The following is a 20,753-nucleotide window of genomic DNA, read 5'->3' as shown; positions in this document are numbered from 1 at the left end:
GAGGCCAGAATTGGACTTTTGGTCAAAAAAGTTGACCCCAATCACCATCAGGTGAGCATAGATAGGCTCGATAAAATTGTTCTGCATCTTGCACTGTTGATCTGCTCATCTGTACCTAATTATAACAACTATATCAGGTCTTGGTATCAGATTCCATCCTATGACTACATGGAGATGTTTCCTAAATCCAGCGTAAAGTTTCATAATAGGCTCTATTTTAAATAAAGATATGCCTCCTTTTTTGTCTCCTGAATTTATGTGTCCCACAAATAATTCTCCACAGTTACATGAGACACAGTGACCTGCACGAATAACTGTCTTCTCTTACAATTCTTTACACCAAACTAGGACATTTTTCAGTAGGCCTAGAACCACAGAGTCTCTTGTCTTTCTTAATACCTCAACTTTAATACCTCAACAGAGTCTCTTGTCTTTCTTAATACCTCAACAGTGGAAAGTTTGATCTGTTGCATTTTCTTCAGCTCATTTATGCAGCCATGCCACATTGCAGGAACCTAGCAAAATAATCCAAACAATGTAAAGCATCGTTTACCGAGGCCAGCAAACCAGAAAGATCAGATCACACTTATTTTGGACATACTGATGATCCTGCAGCTTCCCACACAAATCAGCAAAATAGGTGTTTCTGGATTTGCAATAAAAAAACCCCTACAATATATATTGTCCTACTCCTTTCTCTGTTCTTTCTGTGCAGACACAGACGGAATATGCACTGTAAACCCTAATGAATTCAGATTCCACTCATTTGTAATTGTTGTAATTCAGGCACGGGGAGTATGGTGACTAAACTTTATGATACCTTCTTTTCAGTGTTTATTTAAAAGAAGGAAATGTTTTCAGCTATCATCAAGCAATTCATAAACAACTCATATACACATATTTCACATATTAGAGATACGTTTATATCTATACACAAACCTTAAACAGAGGCCATGAAATAGACTCAAATTTGGGTCTAATTAGCGTGGCATCCCAAAGAGCTCTCTCAAGATCTCAACTTTTCAGTAAGTGGGGCTGATTTGCCAGATTTTCTGAAGTAGTTAGGGTGTACCCAATGTTACCTTCTGGTGAGGAACCTGGTGGGTGAGCAGAACACAGAGTCTGAAGCCAGACGACCTGTGGGCCAGTCCTGGTGTGCCACCTGCAATATCCGTGACCTCTTAGTCAAGTGATTGATTTAATACCTCTGGACTTCAGTGTTCGCATCTGTAAAGTTCTGTAACAGTACGTAATCTATAGAGTTACCTCTCTTAAATGAGTTATCCTTCTCAAGTGCATGGCCCGCAGTAATCACTATACACTTTGCCTCCGAAATTAACAACTACAACTCATTAGATTTGGTTTAATTTCCTTTAGACCTGCCTGAAACTGAAGTCAACAGCGCTTACCTGTACCCACTGCTTAGGCTCTTAACAGTACTTTCTACAGCATGCCCAGGACCGTGGTTTGGGGGAGGACTTATTTCATCCTCATGTGTTAATTTGTTATGTGTTAAATTTCATGTGCTATGGGGCGGGAAAAAAAGCACATAAAATTAACACGTTAGAGTGGGGTGGGTGTACGTAAAGCCCAAGCTTGTGCGCTTAGAAGGTCACTCGGAGGCACCAAAATCACAGAGCAGATGAGGAATGTGGGCAATCTCAGATCTCCTGTTCTCCCGAAGGTAATGTTCCCCTGAAACTTGCAGATCAAGTAGAACCCTACTGTCATTGGACCCCACTGTCATTGGACCCTACTGTCAGAAAGCTGACTCAGCCCTCCCAGGCACATGAGATTTGTGGGATCCTAAAGCTGCGGATCATGTGGCTGCTGCCATCCTGTGGACAATAGTTACCTGACAGGCCCAGCCCTTCCTGTCCGGTCAGAACCCTAGGCCCTTAAACCCAAAGGGCATGTGGTCTCTTTGGCCCTGTTGCTGCCATGACCCCGTGGTAGCTCCAGCCCTTCAAGTCACTAGAGCATGGTGGACTCCTGAACCCTGCGTGTCACGTGGCTCCTTCTCTCATGTGACCCTGACTAGCTACCAGCATGTGGTAACCTCAGCTGATGTGATCTACTGCTTACGGTTATGTGGATGCTATGCTCTGGTACCCTTCCCAGCAGGGTACATGTCAAGTTCAGCAATCTCCATCACGTGAAGGTTGTGGGCTACTAAACACTGTATATCCATGTATGGGCAACAGTGTGTCTCCTACCACACGTGGCACCCAAAGTTCTTCCACTCATGTCAGCTCTGCAGCTTCTGAACCACTCGCTGTTGGTCAAGTGGACCTTATGGACATGTGCCATCATGTGGTCAGGTGAGACTCAGGCCCCTCAGTCACGTGAAGATTGAGGGCTCCTCAGTTCGGTGGTTCAGGTGGTCCCCGAAATCATGTGATCACCTACGGTCGTGCAGGAGGGTCTGCTCTTTAAGAGTGGGGAGGGTCTATTCAACTGCAGTTCGGCTTAACCTCCAGAAGAGTCAGACCCATAGGTGCAGAAGACCTTTAGAGCTGTGGTGGGCGCTCTGGCTGAGGGGGGACTTTGAGGAGACTCTGGCTCAGATCCCAACCTTTCCACCAACTTTTATATCCTGCCGCGGTGGGTGGTACTCGGGTAGGAGGTGCCCCCGCCGATACTAGAAGTTTACTCAGGGAACTGGGCTTTTAGAGGCGCCCAAGCAATGTCAGATCGAGGTCCGGCAAAGAGCCAAGGGCCCGAGAGAGAGTGTTGGACGGAGGTGGGGGGCGGGAGGGGGCTTCTGGATACGGCCTAACTGTTGTACAGCTGGCAGAGAAAGCCTGTGGGTGTGTGCGACCTGAACCTGGACTTACGGGAGCAGCTGCTGGTAGAGAGTGAAGTGGAGGAGGAGGATGGCCTGGCCTGGGTGGGTGGGGCGGCCGTGGACGGGGTGGCTGGGGTTCATGGACTTGGATGTCATCTCTCAGCAGCAGGGTCCTGGCCTGTCATGAAAAGTGGTATTGAATGAGTCAAGTTGAGCAGATAGCGAGATTGTGTTTACATTTATGGGGGAGAAATACTTCTTGATACATGGCTCAAGAATATTGTCACTTGTGATAATTTATATTACATGATGCTTAAATAATCCACTTTATTTTTCTCTCACTTCAGCATTTCCAAGCTTGTTCTGCAAAACACTAGGGCCACAAAAAACAGCAACAACGAAATTGGACTCTACTTCAGAGACATGTGGAACATACAGGACTAGAGGTAAATGAATTTCCATACCATAGGATGTTTTTTAGATAATATGCTAATATGCAATATGAATGTCAAAGGCAAGGATAGTTTCCCCAACTTATGCAGGGATGATACATTTTTCCACAGAGCATCGGAGGAACGAGTGTTGCCAGAAAATATTCTGGAAAGACCTGTCCACACTAAATCTCCTACCACTTTAAAACCTTGTGCCTTTGCTTACTAAGAGCAAGAGAATGTATGTATATAATTATTATAATCTATTCTTCTTCTCTTTAAGAAATTACTTATTGCTCTGAAATGCATTTTATCTTATCTCATCAGCCAGTCTCTCTCCTGCTTAAATCTATTCACTTTTTAGTCTTCAGAGGTAACCTCAATTTCTAAACATATGTCTGCTAGCGTGGTGGCAAAGACAAGTGCGTAAGTGCACATCATTAAGCAGTCTTCTCTATAGCAACAAATATACTGCCCCGCTCTGGAAAGAAAAGTACAACTTACCTGTCAGGATGAGCAGACACAATACCTCTCATTTTATACAAATATCCTACAGTTTTCGAAAACAGTTTTATTATTATGTAATAATTAAAGCTGCCATGTTTTGAGTCCCTATTATATGTCAAGCACTGTGATAACCTCGTCATGTAAGTTAAGTCATTTCACCCTCAGAAAAATCCTGAGAGGGTGTTATTTCAGTTGGCAGATGAGATTCGTGAGTCAGGAGAGGCTGAGCTATGCTGTGGTCATAGACAATCCCCAAATATCACTGGCTTATTCCTCACTCCCACTACATGTCCATGGCAGGTGCACGTCCATCACAGGATGGTGGATGTCGGAGATCTGATCTCTTCTTACTGGAATGACTTGGAGACTGAACCCGACAGAGCAGCTACCATCTAGAAAGTTGTCATTCGCTGTGCCTGAGGGGAAGAGGGCCCTGGGCCTGGAGGGAGGTCTCACACCAACAACCATATGTTGTGGCCCACAATTATTTCACATATCACTCAAACCCATTAGCCAGAACTACTCACATTTATGGCCCTGCCCAAACAAAGGGGATAAAGCAAGAAGTGCGGTTCTTCCAGGGGCCTGGAACAGGGGAGAAATGGAAACACTTGGCAAACAGGACCACTGACTGCTGTATGACGCAACTGAAATGCAGAGAGATTGAGTACTTGCGTAAAGTCACATGGGCAGTATGGGACAGAGCAGGATTTGAATCCAGACAGGTATGTTTTCAAAGTCGATGTTCTTTACATACTCTTTTCTAAATTGTATGCTATTCTCTTAAATGAAATACATGTATACCCTTGACCCCTGAACAACGCGGGGGTTGGGGACGCCGACCCCCTGCACAGTCAAAACTCTGCAGATAACTTTTGAGTCCCCCCAAAACGTAACTACTAATAGCCTACTGTTGACTGGAAGCCTTCCTGATAACATAAACAGTGGATTAACACATATTTTGTGTGTTATATGTGTTATATAGTGTATTCTTGCAATAAAGTAAGCCAGAGGAAAGAAAATGTTATTAAGAAAATCATAAGGAAGAGAAAATACATTTACAGTACTGTGCTGTATTTATTGATACCGAAAATTTGCATCATCTGCTTACAAAATGAATCGTCTGTCCGTCAGTACCTATATCAATACTGTCTTATGTGATACAAAACATGGTAGATGTTATATGTACTACTAACACTAGACACCAAAAGTAGAAAGATCATGTGACAAAGAAATTCATATTTTTTTTACAGGTATCGGGATCCGTGCATTGATAACAAAGAAGCAGCAATATGATTGCTTTATGGTTGTCTAGTGTGATGGATACCATTGCTTCATGCTAGCCTAGACCATACACTAATGAATGAATCATTATAAAACTTTTATGGCATACAGTATCACAGTCATCTTCATGATACAGCATTGGAAACATTGTTATACTAAAAAAACACATACCAGTGGTGATGATAGGCTGATGTGTAGTTTCTCCAATTATGAGACAGAGACAGAGAGAGACAGAGAGACAGAGAGACAGAGAGACGTACTGTACTGGTATGTAATTCTTTGAAAGCAAAGTTATAAAACAGTAAGAAAACTAACACGTCATTAATTTTTTATTAAATATCATTCACCTTATGCCTGTGTAAGGATAGGCTATCCACTTCAATACCTGTCTTGTACACGATGTTATACACGAGTACTTTTTATACATTTGTTGAAAAAATGCCAGTATAAGCAGACCCACGCAGTTCAAACCCTGTTGTTCCAGGGTCAGCTGTACTTAGCAGTAGTGCTCCAGTTCCCTCTTCCTTAAACATCTGATGTGCCAACAGTGGAACTGAATACATGTGGTGGCAGTGGCAGCACTGCAAAGCTGCGGGCCTCTTCCAAACAGATGAATGGCTTGGATACTTGAGTGTTCATTATATTCAAACATAAAAATTAGAAAATAAAGCATGGTGGTAGATGAAAAGCCTGTTCATGGATCATTTACTTTATAAAATTTAATCTATCTTTCCACCCTTTTCAAGGAAAAATAATAAAAATAAGAACAGAAATGAACGGAACTGATAACAGATATGACAGAGACCAACAACAATAAAAAAATGCCAGCTGCAAGCACTTTAGAGAGATAAGCTAATAAGGAAACATCTGGCAACAAGGGTCAAGAAAATTAGAGATATGGCATGGAGAAGCCACTCTGAAATGAGAAAAGCTGCCACACTTTCAGTTTCAGCAAAGATTCAAAAGATACAACAGTGTTATGGAAAAGATATGCTGATAAATTTAAAATTTAGAGAAAACAGATCAATCCCAGAGAATAACACGATTTTCCATGCTAAAGAAACAGAAAATCTTAATATTATTAAACGTATTCTTGACAAAGAATACACGAGAAGGCAAAATTATTAGCCAGTCTCAGTTAGTTACACAAATGCAAAACGTATACATAAATTAATAGCAAGCTAAATCCTGCCACGGCGAAGACAGGAAACACAGTATGACAAAGTCGTGTTTAATCCCAAGCATGCCACATTGGTTTAACATTAGGAGATCTGTGAAGTTAACTTAGCCCATTAGTGAAATAAAGGAAGGAGGATTATCACAAAATATTCAGTAAAATAAGGCCTACAAAAATTGAAACAACCAATCAGCAGTAAAACTGACAATAACAGGAATTCTCAGCAATTCATAAATTGAAAGATGTTTCTTTAGACTGACAACAGATATTAAAAATAGGGTAAACTACATCAAACATCATACTTAATAGCGAAATGTTGGAAGCATTCCCTTTAAAATCAGAAGAGAGACAAAGATGACTTACATGACCACTTTGTTTTAGCATCATACTACATCTCCTAGGTAGTACAGTGAGCCAGAATGTATATATGCATCTATATACATGGGAATTAATAAATGTGTACAAGGGAAAATAAAGCTGTCAAGATAACATAGTTACCTTCATGTAAATTCAAGAGACGCTAAGGAAACTAAGATTAATGATAGAGATTAATAAGTTTGTTGAGTATAAGACTAATATACACAAAATAATTGTAACAAATAGAAAGTACCATTTCCATTCGGAATATACCATTTACAGAAGCAAAAATTATAACGTTCTATAAAATCAACGATGAATCGGATTCCATTGGCAACTCTTCTGACATACATGAACACTCATAAGCTTTCCTGTTCTTTAGTGACCAAAAAGCTAAAAACATGAAACCAGTGTGTGTGTGTGTGTGTGTGTGTGTGTGTGTGTGTGTGTGTACACATTAACCAGAACCCCTTACAGCTCGGGTTCTAAATGGGATATCGGTGGTTTCAAGCATACGCACCATCCTGAGACTTGGAGGCGTAACTGAATGACATGGGAGCCACGTATGGCTCAGTGACATGGTCAACTGTGTATGATGGGAGGGATCTCTGGTTCTTACGGAGCAGTCACAGCAGAGTGCCTGGAATGCATACATGTCAGTTAGCACACAGGCAGCAGTGGTGTTTCAGCTATAGCAGTCCCAAAGCGTGAGTGGACTTCCCCTGGCTGCATAGCATCCAAGCCGGCTTTTCTGGCCCTCACAGAGTTTTTGTCAGCTATGGAATATATTTTATTAACAGTGTCTTATTTTTATAAAATAGCTATTAGAACGAATAGCTGGCATAGGCAAGTGGGAACTTTGACTGAAAGAGTACTTGACACCAAAAGTGGTTGCAAGCCAAGGGCCCTGAGGAAGTGGGAATCTGAGAAAAGGTATTTGGCGTAGGTGGATCTGAAGACAGTAAGGATCCAAGTGACATTAGAGGATGAAATATTGGTGTTCCATGGCACACAATGGTGAAACAGTTGCAGGAGTTGTTGCCTGTGGTCACTTGAATGAAATGCCTTTGAAGTCAATGTGTCGGTGGACCAAACAGATGCTGTTAGGGACTCACAGGATGCTCCCTTCCCCACAGCACTGAGAAACATATTAGTGCAGAGGGCATCTTCATCTTCGAAGTGTTCTGAAGTGGCTGACTTGTGTAGGCCACAGATGAGATGGGAGATCCCCTCATTTCAGTGGGGATGTTGTGGTCCTGGAGTTGCAGGCCCAGTAGGAGCACTTAACCTCCTGACTCAAGGTGAGTGCTGTTTACCTTAATAAGCAGCAAGGCTGGAAGGGTAGTCACATTGGTTTGACCTACAGCAATCGTTGAAGGTGGCTAATTGATCAACAGATCCCTTGGATCTTGAAATATCTGAACATACTCCAAAGTTGCATTTGATCAGTGTAAAAATAAATAAAATATAGATAAGTATTTATTTATAATAAAATATAAGAACATAAAAATAAATAAATCAAGCTATAGATTTGGTGACTCGAGCTATCGTGATGGCGAATGGTAGTCCCTTACTCAATTCCCACACTTGACCCAGAACACGATGAATGAGTGGACTACGAAGGAAGGACCCTACAGTGAAGTCGCAAGTAACTACAGTAAATTTTCTTCACAGGCTTAGCCAAAGGGACAGTCAGCCATTTACCGCTGTTACTGTGCATTTGCTTTAAGGACACATGCTCTTAAGCCAGAGCTCAAAAAACTTTTCCTGGAAAGGCCCAGATGACCAATATTTGAGGCTTTGCAGGCCTTTCAGTTTCCGATGGAGCTATTCAGATCTGCATTGTAGAGCAAAAGCTGCCACAGACACAGCATGGCTGTCTTCCTATAAAACTTTATATACGGGCAGGGACATGTGAATTTCAAATACTTTTCACATGCCGGAAATACGATTCTTCTATGGATTTTTTTTAACCATTCGACTATGGAAAAACATTCTTAGCTTGCAGGTCATACAGAAACAGGCTCGTGGACCACAGTTTACCAATCCCCACTGTAAGCTAATGGAATCACTAGGTCCCCAAAAAGAGCACTGAGTGGAAAGTCAGCAAAGTGAGGTGGCAGGCATTCCTAAGGTCTTCTGCCAAGCATAACCCCAAAGCCGATGCCTTTTAACATAGTGGTTTTCAACCTTGGTTGCACACTGCAATCACATGACGAGTTTTAAAAATGTGATTGCTTGGTTCTGCCCCCAAATCTGTTTTAATTGTTGTGGGTGTAGGCTGGCGCTAGTGACTTTTTCAATCTTTCCAAGTGACTCTAGTGTGTAAACGAGGTTGAGAACTGCCTGAACAATTTAAATGATGAGAGTGCAAGTATTTTACAATATTTAGTTTAAAAATCTTATAATCATGGTTTTGGAAAAATAATATTCCAATAATGAATACATAGAATATTCCAATCATAATAAATACATAACTGTGGTGGAAAGTATGAAATAAGAATTCCCATGTAATAAACGGAGAATGCTCTCCTTCAAGGAAGGAAAGAAGGAAGGGAAGGAACGAGGGAGGGAGGGAGTGAGCGAGGGAGGGAGGGAATGGGAAAACACAGCGGTAAGGCAGGGGCCCCCAGTGCTAGGGTCAGGGAGGAAGGCTAAACCACTGATGAGCCCAGAGCCAGGTATGGGTTAAAGCCAAGCAATCAGGAGCCCAGGGCTGACTCGACAGTGAAGTCTTCTCTTCAGCAGACTGTCACAACACAGGGTAAGCATGGAAGGGACAGAACAAACGCAACACATGGAGTGATTGGTACTAAGGAAACAGGAAAAAGAGAAAAGCCTGGAAAAGACCTAAAGATAGTATTTCTCTAGAGAGATAATGGAGTGGTAAAGGTTGAAATTATATCCATTGTATAAGAAAAGAACACTGACCAGGAAGATGGCTGATTGAACACGAGGTTGGACTTTCACTACCTCCTGAAACTTGATTGAAACAACATTAAAGGTAAACAAATCAATACAATGGTATATTACCCAGCAATAAAAAGGCAAGAACACGGGTGGATCTCTAGAAAAAAAATTATGCTAAGTTAAAGAAGCCAGACACAAAGGAGTACAGGATGTGTGATTCCATTTATACTGAATTCTAGAGCAGGAAAAGCTAATGTATGGAAATGGATAGCAGATCAAAGTTTGCATGGGGCCATGGCAAGAAGAAGAGATTAACTGGGAACCTTTAGGGAGTGTGGTATGTGTTCTATATCTTGATTAAGCTGGCGGTTAGCCCTAACCCCTGATTCTTACATGTAAGGAACCACGGATCAGGAAAAGTTGGGTGAGTCATGTAAAGTGTTGCAGCTTATTAATCAGTGAGGAGATACTCATATCTGCTTATCAATGACAAATTGTCCTTGTTATGCTGCGTAAGGAGCCAACAGGTATAGTGCTTCACCCTAAGCACCTGGGAAGACGCTGACCCAGACACAAACATCCTTTCATACAAGCAAAGCATACATGTGAACGAATAACAATTCTGCATTCCAGTCACCCATTTATAAACATAGTTGACACTCTCACGCGTTCCTTTGCCTTGACTTCTTAATGTTTATAATTACACATAAAAACATAAGCATTCATTAATATCTTCTTCTGAGGAACCATAAAAACATTAACATTCATTAATATCTTCTTCTGAGGAACCATACTGTAATATACAGTTTTATACCCTGACTTTTTTTTTCACATTGTATCATGCGGTGTCAGGAATATTCTATCTTGCTTTTTGTAACCTAACACTTAAACCCAAACTGTTTCTTGAACAATGATGCTTTTTCTTTTTTTGAGCAGCATTTGGAAATGGGAACTTCAGCCCCCCCCCCACATTAATCCTTCCACATGCCTTTTTCAGGCTCTGAACTTTTAATTTTGGTCCCCTTAAACAGTATGTCAAGTTGCTTCCCACTGGGGCTGCCCGGTTTTACTATTGCCACTTTACAAGATACATTAGTAGCTGACACTGCAACCTGCCCCCATACAGCCGTCCATCTTCCTTTTCATAACAACAAATGCTACTCATACACATTCACCCCTTACTGAACACCAGATACTGTGTTAAGTACCTGACCTAGGAATACCTAACTTATTTGTAGTGCTCATTAGGTCACAGGCACTTCTCCAGGGGCTTTCCATGTATTTCCATATACCAACTCAATTCTCACAATTACCTGATGAGGTAGAAACTATTACTGTCTTCACTTTGGCGGGGCAGGGGGGCAGAGGAACTGAGTCACCGTAAGGTCAAAGTTACTTGCCTTGGACCATAGAATTTAGCACCAGTATTCAAACTCTGATCGATCTTACCTCAAATCTTTTGCCCATAATCATTAATGTGTGACTCTGTGTTCAGACGGAAATGAGCACTGGGATGGGACTCACAAAGTCAGGTAGGCAGTGATGAGTGTGGGGTCTGGGACCAAGGTGCCCTGAACTCCAGCCTTCTGTCTGAGAGGCCTATCGCTGCACGCTGTTGCCCTGTACTGTCTCTCCTTTCTCAGACTGTGTGGGAACTGTTTCTCTGGTGTTCAAACTGAAGGTGACGTAACAGAGACAGACAAGCTACACATGGAAAGAAAGGAAGGTTTCCAGAGGGTGTGTGCATATGGCCAGGATGAATTCAGTCCTTAGAGACATTTTTCATGTGTGTTTCATTCTCTTCCCAGTGCTCACCCTCATTTTTCCGGCCCCTACATCCATCCTTTGGCCTTTACTCTCTGTATGTCAGGTACTCACGTCCCTTCTTTTCCACCTGTGCTTGATTCCAATGACAATCATTTCTACCCCTCTTCTGACAATAGCAGTCACTCTGGTCCCATCGTCCTTCTGTGCCAAAGAGCCTGTAAAGCACAGCCATGTAGCTGTAGGTAAATATTTAGGCAGGAAATATTTTGTATGATAAATTCAAAAAGGGAAATGTCTGGGTCAAAGTATAAGAATGACTTCTGAATGGTTTAAGCATACTGTAGGCAATTAGGCTCTCATACACTGTTAGCGGAAAGGCATATTGCTGTAACTATCATCACACGTCCTTAGAAAACTATGTCTTACATTGAAAACTATTGGTGTGGTTCTTCTGGGAAGCTGAAGAGCAGGGACTAAAGTCCTGGACCTACCCTGAAGCCCAAGCTGTGCTCCACTGGGTTCTTTGGCCTCCACCACTGGGGATGCTCTATAACCCTAAAGAAATCAGTCAAACACAAATATGAAAAGACTCATTAAAGAGCATATTAAGACTAAGACCAAGGAGCAAACACTGGTCATATGTAATACAGTGAGATCCAGAAAATGTAGAGTAGGATCCAGTTTGGAGGGCAGTGCATTTACCAACATGATTTGGAATACATGTATCTGTAACCTAGTTATAAAAGCTTATAATGCAAAATGTTAACACACACCCATGCACACTCACACTTTTCTCTTCCTCTGAGAAATAAGCCATGCTTACTGTCTGTCACAAAGCTGAGCACCCACAGTCATGTCTGTGGGTCTGGAACTTTCTTCCCCCACCCACCAGATATCCTGGAAGAAGCTGTGTCTGCTGGATTCAAGGAAAGTTTCTCCTTGTTTCTGCGTCCCCACTGTTTGCAAAAGCCTCCCTTCCTGTGATCAGAAAAGCTGTAGTATTAGTGTTAGTCAACAGGGAGGGGCTTAGCTCTATTTCTAACTGTACGTGAATGAAAAATATTAATTTTGCAAAAGCAAGAATCAACACATGCTAGTTTTACAAGCAGGTTATGAAACAGATTTGCAGCCCAGTTTTTCTTTCTTTTTTTTGTCTGAAATAAATAGATGTGGGTGGAAATGGTTGAGATCTGCAGATTCTCAAATGTGGCTTTGTTGATGATCACAAGTCGCCATTACACACATTCATTTAACAGATATTAATTAGTTGTTATTCTATGCCAGGTATTGCCAGCCCAAAGGGATTTCTAACCTGCAAACCCTGTGATCTAGAGAGATTTCTCCTCTACTTCAAGACAGATATCTCCACTTGGTCTGAAGTACCTGGACCCACCCAAGTAGGAGCAACTAGCACCTGGTCACAAAACATCATCCCAGGTCTGCTCACAGAAATCTGTCCCCGAGACCTGAAAGCTCACCACTAAAGGAGAATCAGTGCAGTAGCTGGAGGAACACTTAGGATGTGGAGGGAGACTGATAGGTGAGGACACAATCCCCCTTCTGCCACTTACTTGGCTGAGAATCATGGAAAATTTATTGTATCTAACCCCTGTGAGCCTGAGAAGGGACCGTGGATACAATCGTCATGGGGTGTTTGTGAAGAGGTCAAAGAAATCTAGTGAGTCTGCCCATCACTGAGCAAACATTGGTTGCTGCTGGGCAAGTGTTGGCTTGCTTCTCACCGTGTTCTCTCCCTACCATAGTGGGGATGCTGTTGCCATGTACTCAGTGGCATAGCCATGATGTAGGTAGAATTCCAAAACGACACAGGAAGTCACCATATGAATACACATGATGTCATAAAGGATACTAACGACTATTTCGTCGTGGGAGGATCAGCGCGTAAGTGGTAGAGGCTGAGGGGCAACCCAGGCAGCCTGAGCGGAAGGCACTAGTTGCTTTAAAATACTCCTGAGATCACCTTTGATTCTGGCAGCACGACTGTGAGACAGGAATCAGACTGAGTTGCAAATGTTCAGTAAGTGAATGTATGTGTGTTCATGTGAGCGTGTGTGTGGGCGCGTGTGTGTGTGTGATGACCCCTCTGTGGCTTTTGATCACATACCCACTCTCCTGGAAGAGTTCCAAAACAAGGCAATGCCTGAGATTCCTATGTCTGAATCACCTTGATGAGGGAGGTCTCTAGCCCTGTTCAGGCACCCGACGTAGTTGGTCAGCCGGGGGACTGCGGTAGCTGTTATATAGCTCCCTTTTACGCTTTCCCCTCGGCAACGTTACTTCGGAAGGAAAGTGGGTTCTTGCAAATGACTCTGACTCTTTCTATACACCGTACATAGACCACATGCCCTTGCTGCTCCCTTTAAAATGTGAATTTTTCCCTTTCATTGCTGGATTTTCCTGAAAGTGAGTTGGTTGCCCGGCATTCTCCAAAGGTCACCAATAAGGTTCCTCTTTCTTGTTGTTATTGTTGATGAGTGTCATTATGAACTCCTGGCTTTTGAACATGTTGGTGGGCTTCAAACCATCGTTATGTGGTGTTGAGCAGAGGAGTGAAATGATTTGATTTGCTCTCTGCTGCTGGGTTGAAAAGAGACAGGTAAGGGAGCCAGGATGAAAGCAGAGGGGCCAGCTGGACAGCAGTACAGTCCAGGAGGTAGCTGTTGGTATCTTGGCCAGGGTGGTGGTAATGAAGGTGGTGAGAAGTGGCTGGCTTCTGGACATACTTTGAGAGAGGGGCCGAGAGAATCTCCTGACCAGTTGGATGTGGAGTGTGGGAGAAAGAGAGCACGCCAGGCCCCCTCCGAGGTTTGGGGACTGAGCAAGTGGCATTTGTGGGTCAAATGCCCTATCTGTGTTTCCTTTCACTTCCAGTGCCACACACGGAAGGTCCCAAGGTTGTGAGTAGCAGGATTGCCCTGACAGCGGGCCACACAGGGAAAGCAAGGGCTCCCCAGAGGAGTTCATCTGAGGCCTGGTCGTAATCAGTCCATCGTGGAGTGATCAGCAGTGGGCGGATCTTTACTCATAAGCGTGCCCTGAGACAACATGGAATAGTTAATGTACAAAAGGCACAGCACACAAACCTACAGAACCTTAAGTATTACAACCCAAAGGAAGCTGGTTTGTAACAGTGTAATTACCATAATCCTCCCTCCCCACAAGCCACTAGTATGATTATCTGCTGGTTCACTGTTTCAGTGGAATGCGTTAAAAATAAAATACCCTTAATGAATCCACCCATGGGAGAGAGAATTGACACGATCTTATTTCTGCAGGTGCGGAAAAACTTCCAAATCTTTTGACATGGTGAATTAGATATGCTGGAGGGGAGAATTTGTGGGTGGAGGGGCGAACAGCAACACAGCTGCTAGGAGTGAATACAAGGTGAGGTACACCCAGGACACTTTCTAAGCATGCCTGTAGCTTCAGTATCCAGTACAGTAGATGTCAGAGTAAAGAAAATGAACAAGAGCCAAAGAGAGGCCTTACAGAATGGTGAAAGGATCAGTACACCAGGGAGACATAAAGATCCTAAATGTGTACACACCAAACAACAGAGCCTCAAGGTACATGAAGCAAAAACTGGTGGAGCTGAAAGGAGAAAGAGCCAGATCTGTATTTATAGTGGGGGCTTTCCACACCCACCTCCCCCTTAGCAAGTGACAGAATTGCTAGAGAGAAAATCAGCAAGGATATAGGAGATCTGAATAACACAGTAAACTAATGAGATCTGCATGACATAAATAGAACAGTCTGCGCAACAACAGCAGAGTACAGTTTTTTCCCCGAGGGTCTCTGTAACATTCACCAAGTTAGACCATCTCCTCGACCATCAGACAAGCGTCAGTAAATTCAAAAAGAATTGAGGGACTTCCCTGGTGGTGCAGTGGTTAAGAATCCGCCTGCCATTGCAGGAAACACACGTTCGAGCCCTGGTCAAGAAGATCCCACATGCCGCGGAGCAGCTACGCCCGTGCACCTCAACTACTGAGCCTGCGCTCTAGAGCCCACGTGCCACAACTACTGAAGCCTGCATGCCTAGAGCCCATGCTCTGCAATAAGATAAGCCACCACAACAAGAAGCCCGTGCACCGCAACGAAGAGTAGCCCCCGCTAGCCACAAGTAGAGAAAGCCCGTGTGCAGCAACAAAGACCCAATGCAGCCATAAATAAAGAAATAAATTTATTTAAAAAATATAAAAATAGGGGCTGCGCTTGTGGCCCAGTGGTTGAGAGTCCGCCTGCCGATGCAGGGGACACGGGTCCGTGCCCCAATCCAGGAAGATCCCACATGCCGTGGACCGGCTGGACCTGTGAACCATGGATGCTGAGCCTGCGCATCTGGAGCCTGTGCTCCACAACGGGAGAGGCCACAACAGTGAGAGGCCCGCGTACCGCAAAAAAAAAAAATTAAATTAAAAATAAAATAAATAAATAAAAGAAAAAAGAAAAAAAGAAGAATTGAAATCTCACAGAGTGTTACCTGTCCACGATGGAATCAAATTAGAAACCAGTTGTAGAAAGCAAAAAGAAGAATCCCTAAACACTTGGAAATGGTGGTTGAAACATCATTCCAGGTTATCATTCACACCCTTGTTATAGAAGGGCTGAAGTTAGGAAGAGTTGCCTGCTGAGCTGAAAGGCATTTCAGGCTGGCCCAATAGAGAGGTCACTCTGGCTCTTTCCAACAGAGTATTGTTCAGGGCAAGGCTGGAGGGAGGGAGACAGTTCAGGAGGCCGTTACATCAGTGTCACCTGAGATTAAAGCTCCAAGTGCACTGGCAAAGGAAGTCCAGCTAGCTTGCTGGTTGTTAGTGGAATCGGTTTGGTGGCTCATTGGATTTGGGAAGCATGAGAGAGGTATTGGTGTGGTTGCTGGAAAGTCCTGAGAGAAGGCAAGATTCGGGTGCCTTCCTGGTATCTATATGACTGGTGTCCAGTCTAACCCATGGACGCATACACCTCGGTTCTTTATCAGTCCTGCACCACTGTTTTAAAAGTTTCAGCACAGTTGTCCTCTCCTCCCTCCTCCCTCTTTGTCCTCCTTGTCGTCCTCTTCCTCATCCTGCTCCTCCTCGATTCTTCCCCTGATAGTGCCATCTGTCGGATAAGGCTGTCCTCTCTGCACAGGCAGAAGAGTGCCCTTTCTGAGGCTTGTGGGACTGGTCCCTTAGGCCAGGTTAGCACTTGGCCTGCCCTACCATGCTGTTAGCCTAAGACATGGTACGTGGTAAGTGGACCACAGATGTGTCTGCAAACTTGTATTTTTGCTCCTCTTTTCAGAATACAGTGACGGTGGCAGATCACCTCAAGGAAGAAAGAAAGGTTGGAGTTCTTTCCCAGGTAATTCTGACGAGAGGTGCCCTCATTATGAACACGATGGGAGTGAGCCTCAGCCCTCACACCTCCAGGAGGATGATGGAAACGTGGTGAAGAGGGATGTCCAGGAGGACCCCCAAGTAAGACAGTAAGTGGCCAGGCAGCAGGGTTTGTACAGCCCCTGGGACTATGCACCTCACTCACTCTCCGTGGACTTGTTTTTCTTCTCTCACTGCAAAACTGAAGCATGCTAGAAGTGAAATAATGGTTGAGCAATCCTAATTGTAGTGCTGGTGTCAAAGAGGCGAGGGTGTACAGAAGACTTTCTTAGCACTTATGGCCACTCACCGTCCTTCTCTCCACATCCCCCCTGCAGCTCTCCCTGTACCATCCGAGGCAACAAGAGAGGAGTGAGATGGCACAGTGAAGGCCACATGCATACTACTGTGTGGAGAAACAGAAAACCTCTGGAGAGAGAAATGGGGGAGAACACACAAGATGGAACCCCAGGGAGCTGGTTCAGGGTCACAGTGAGTATCCTGTAAAATGTACGGAATGTGCAGGAGAGAAAAGGCAGGGGGAGTTGTGTTGGTCTCATGTAGAGATGCTGGTTTCTTTCACTGGGGACAGTTTGTAATCTGTCCTTTTTATTACCAGGAGTTAACAGTCTTGTTCATCTAAGGGCAGGTTCAGAGAAGCAATGTAAAGGGAACAGGCTGACCGTGAGGAGAACGGAGGAGCCTGTCTCAAAGCAAAGATGGAAACTACTGCCAAGGATATGGAGCGACTCCACATTGGAGGTCTCAGCTTGGCAAGCTGAGTGTGGGAGATGGAGGGTCGAGCCTCTGGAGACCTTGTCTGAGGGGCAAGCAGTGTCTGCACCGGGTAGGATCTCCTGGAAATTTATAAAAGGAAGATCATCTCTGACACCTTGATTATTTGGAAGAGAGTTTGACTGGAGAGAAAGAGTATTTAGGAAATCCATATTACGCACACCCATAAGAAATCATGCCAGTGGTCCCTTCTTTAGAAGCCCTTTAAAGCTTAGTAGAAGGCCAGAAAAGAACAGGAAAAGGTTCGTCCTCCAGCCTAAATTCCCTGTTGTCTGTCCTCTCTCCCATCGCTTCTTTTCATGCTTAGATTCCTTATGGGATAAAGTATGACAGGACATGGCTAATGAACTCAATCCAGAGACATTGCAGTGTCCACTTCACTCCAGTGGACGTAAGAGAGGATGCTGAAGCCAGATGCGTGGGCACAGGGAAGGGGGAGAGAGAGACCTGGTTCAGCAGGGTCTGCTGGCTTCTGATTCTATTGCTGTTGCATTCAATCCCTGTAGTTCCACTTTATGCAAAATGGGGCTCGGTTCCTTGTCCAGGAAGCTAGCACTGCCTCTGCACTGATGGATGTCAGCTACAAGATTCGTGACGAGGAGAGCCGAAAGGTGTGTGTCGAGGGCGTTACGTGTACCTCGTCCTGAGGAAGGAGTACAGGCCAGGGGCTGGTTGTCTTCTTTGGAACTAGAGTTCCTGGTGCTTACCCCACCTCTTCTTCCTGCAGATACCTGTCTTTGTCAGCCCCTCCGCTGTTCCCTACTCTGTGCGGGATAAGTTGAAGCCAGAAGAAATGGAGCAGCTAAAGGTAATGGAGACTCACGGCGAGTAGTGTACCAGCGCTCAGACCCACCTCTCCTTCCTCCAGACCCCCGTCCCGCTCGCCCCCGATTTCCCTGCCACCACCACAGCCTCAGAGCGGCTCTCTCCATCTCTCTCTCCGCAGCTGACCTTGAGCAAACGATTTGATGTCTCCCAGCAAGCTCTCGACCTCCAGAGGCTCCGCCTTGACCCAGGTACGGCTGACAGCAGTAATTCTAGGGCGGGTGAGGGCAGAGGGGTCTTCCTGGAGGGAGACTTAGGGATGGTAACGTGGGGAGGGGCTGGTGCTGGCCCCACACCCCACTCAGCCATCCTATTCCCTCCCCTCTCCTTCCTGAAGACTTGGTGGGCTGTGATATTGATATATTTCTGAATCGAAGAAGCTGCATGGCTGCCACCCTGCAGGTCATCGAAAAGAATTTCCCTGAGGTGAGGCTGTAGGCCCAGGGGACGGTGATTACTCAAGGAAGTGGCCAGGGAGGCCAGCTGCGGGAGGCCGGGCCGGGGAAGAGCGTGCGAATACAGACCCTCTACCCTGCCTGCGGCCTCCCTTCTCCCGCTGCCTGCTCCCACCGTCTGTGAGCTTCTCGGCAGAGGCCTGGGCCCCCCCTGGCTGCGGAGGCTCCCGGAACCCCATGACTGCAGCTGAGGCCGGCGACATGAAGGGGAGGGAGTCCTGTCCTCCTTAGGAGGAAGCCCGCAGAGGAGGTCCCAAACCAAGAAAAACTAAAAGTACGTAATGAAGTTACAGAAGAAATCATCAGCTAGAGAGTCAGGATGGCTGTGGCTGGAGAGAGAAGGCTCTGCCCTTGCACCGACCTCTGCTCCCCACCTCCTGCACAGCCCCCGGGCAGCCAACGCCCAGCCCAGAACTGCCCTTCTCAACCCAAGCCCAAGCCTCCGGAAGCACAGGCAAAGGAGGACCGAAGGCACAGAACGAGACGCAGACGCGGTGAGGACAGGGGTGTGGCCGTCCTCGGATGTGGGCGCCACACTCAGCCCAGGAGGCCACCCATCTGTTGGCTAAAAGCACCTAAACCAGAAACTGCTTTAAGCTACAGCTGGTGTCTGGGCCACTTTATCAAGCACTTGAGACACAGAGCTGATTATTTTTCTGGCAACAGTGAAAACAGAAAGGTTGAAAGCACAGAGTCTGTCATCAGCTGTTTCCAGAGCGGTTCTTACAGTCACGTCTGGGTTGAGGCCAGAGACGGCAGAGAGGTCCACTCGGGAGGCCTGCTGCGGTTGGTCTTGTTCTTTCATTCCCCTCTTGCGTTTTGCTGCCTTGAGTCACGCAGAGTAAAACCCCTTGCACAGCATCTTTCGGTGCTTTAGATGCTATTTGCAAAAGAGCCCCTTAAAAAGGGACTTGGGTTAAAAGAAACGTGTGTGTGCTGTGGTCTTGACTCATGGTCGCTGCCCCCTTACTTGGATCTGGATTCCCACATCAGCTCTCTCCTCACTGGCCTGCTGCGTGGCTGTAGCCAACCTCTTCAACCCATTCCGAGCCCCAGTTCCTCACCTGTGACACCCGAGGGGCTGTGGAGCTTTCCGAGCGTCAAGCACAGAGCCTGGCACGTAGAAGGTGCCCAACAAATGGGACATGATTAAGATCTGACTGGTTCTCATGGCTCATACCACCCTTTCCCTAACATCATCAACACCCATGGATGTGGGATCATGGGTGATTTTTATTTTCTTCTTCCTGTGCTGTTTTCCAAAATCGGGACAAGAAAATTCACTTCGCAATAACTATAAATACTTTATAACAAAAATCATTACCTACTAAAATGTTAGAGAGTGAAAATGCTTGGGCTATTCTTATATGATAAGAGTCCATCCCAGGACCAGAGGTCTCCCTCCGCTACGTCAGGGATCTGAAAACAGTTTTCAGGACCACTGCCAAAGCCAGCCGGACAAAGGCTGCCCCCACCCGCCTCTCCTGTCAAAGGATTCCAAACTCAGTCCCCATTCCTATGGTCCCCATTGCCCTAAACCAGGACCACACCGGGCCCCGTTCCGAGAGTGGCCCAGCGAGAAACTGGCCAGTGACCTGTAGCTTCTGCAAGCTGGGCTAACAGGGCTCCTGGGGGTCTTGTGAGCGATTCACTGGGAGACGGGGCGAGTGAGCTGAGTGCTGAGGAGTGAGAGGGTGTGAGATACAACCCATGTAGAGGCAGCTGCCAGAGGCTGGTGCAGGCCTGAGTGGGCTGGTCGAGGGGTGGAAGGGGGGGCGGGCAGGCAGGGCCCCGGGCTGGGGCAGGAAGAAGGCCGGTACAGACCACCAGCTGCTCCAGCATGGGCTCAGCACGTCCAGCCCGAGCACAGCCGTTTGGAGCTGGTTTCCAGCCCCAGGTCTGCAGACCTGAGGGTGGACACAAAGCGCCCCAGTGCAAGTGGGGCCTGGTGACTGGCCAACCTTTGATGTCCCTCCAGGCCACAACTGGCCAGGTTCTCAGATTTGTTTATTTTTCCTGTATAACTTTTGCAATGCTTCAACTAAACAGAAACTTTTTATCAACCATTCCCAGAGCAAG

At 45.5% G+C, this 20,753-nt stretch overlaps 2 protein-coding genes across 2 annotated transcripts in view; one reads left to right on the top strand and one right to left on the bottom strand.

The window, feature by feature from the left end:
* Window positions 1–20,753, bottom strand: part of LOC132512911 (nuclear RNA export factor 3-like) — a 482,492-nt gene that overhangs the window by 326,445 nt on the left and 135,294 nt on the right. The window lies entirely within an intron of this gene.
* On the top strand, window positions 17,867–18,594 carry LOC132512913 (nuclear RNA export factor 5-like). Its single transcript, XM_060136952.1, has 3 exons — window positions 17,867–18,005; window positions 18,122–18,202; window positions 18,341–18,594. The coding sequence occupies exons 1-3, from the start codon at window positions 17,910–17,912 to the stop codon at window positions 18,587–18,589; spliced, it is 426 nt and encodes a 141-aa protein (XP_059992935.1). The 5' UTR covers window positions 17,867–17,909; the 3' UTR covers window positions 18,590–18,594.

This window comes from Lagenorhynchus albirostris, chromosome X (assembly GCF_949774975.1).
Source record: "Lagenorhynchus albirostris chromosome X, mLagAlb1.1, whole genome shotgun sequence".
NCBI classification, from domain to species: domain Eukaryota; kingdom Metazoa; phylum Chordata; class Mammalia; order Artiodactyla; family Delphinidae; genus Lagenorhynchus; species Lagenorhynchus albirostris.
Note: the sequence above shows the minus strand (reverse complement) of the source record. Positions and strands in the feature narration are given on the sequence as shown.

Coding starts and splice junctions, on each gene's coding strand:
- LOC132512913 (XM_060136952.1), top strand. CDS start 17,910: ATGCAAAATGGGGCTCGGTTCCTTGTCCAGGAAGCTAGCACTGCCTCT. Junction 18,006..18,121: donor GTGACGAGGAGAGCCGAAAG/GTGTGTGTCGAG, acceptor TTCTTCCTGCAG/ATACCTGTCTTTGTCAGCCC. Junction 18,203..18,340: donor AAGAAATGGAGCAGCTAAAG/GTAATGGAGACT, acceptor CTCTCTCCGCAG/CTGACCTTGAGCAAACGATT.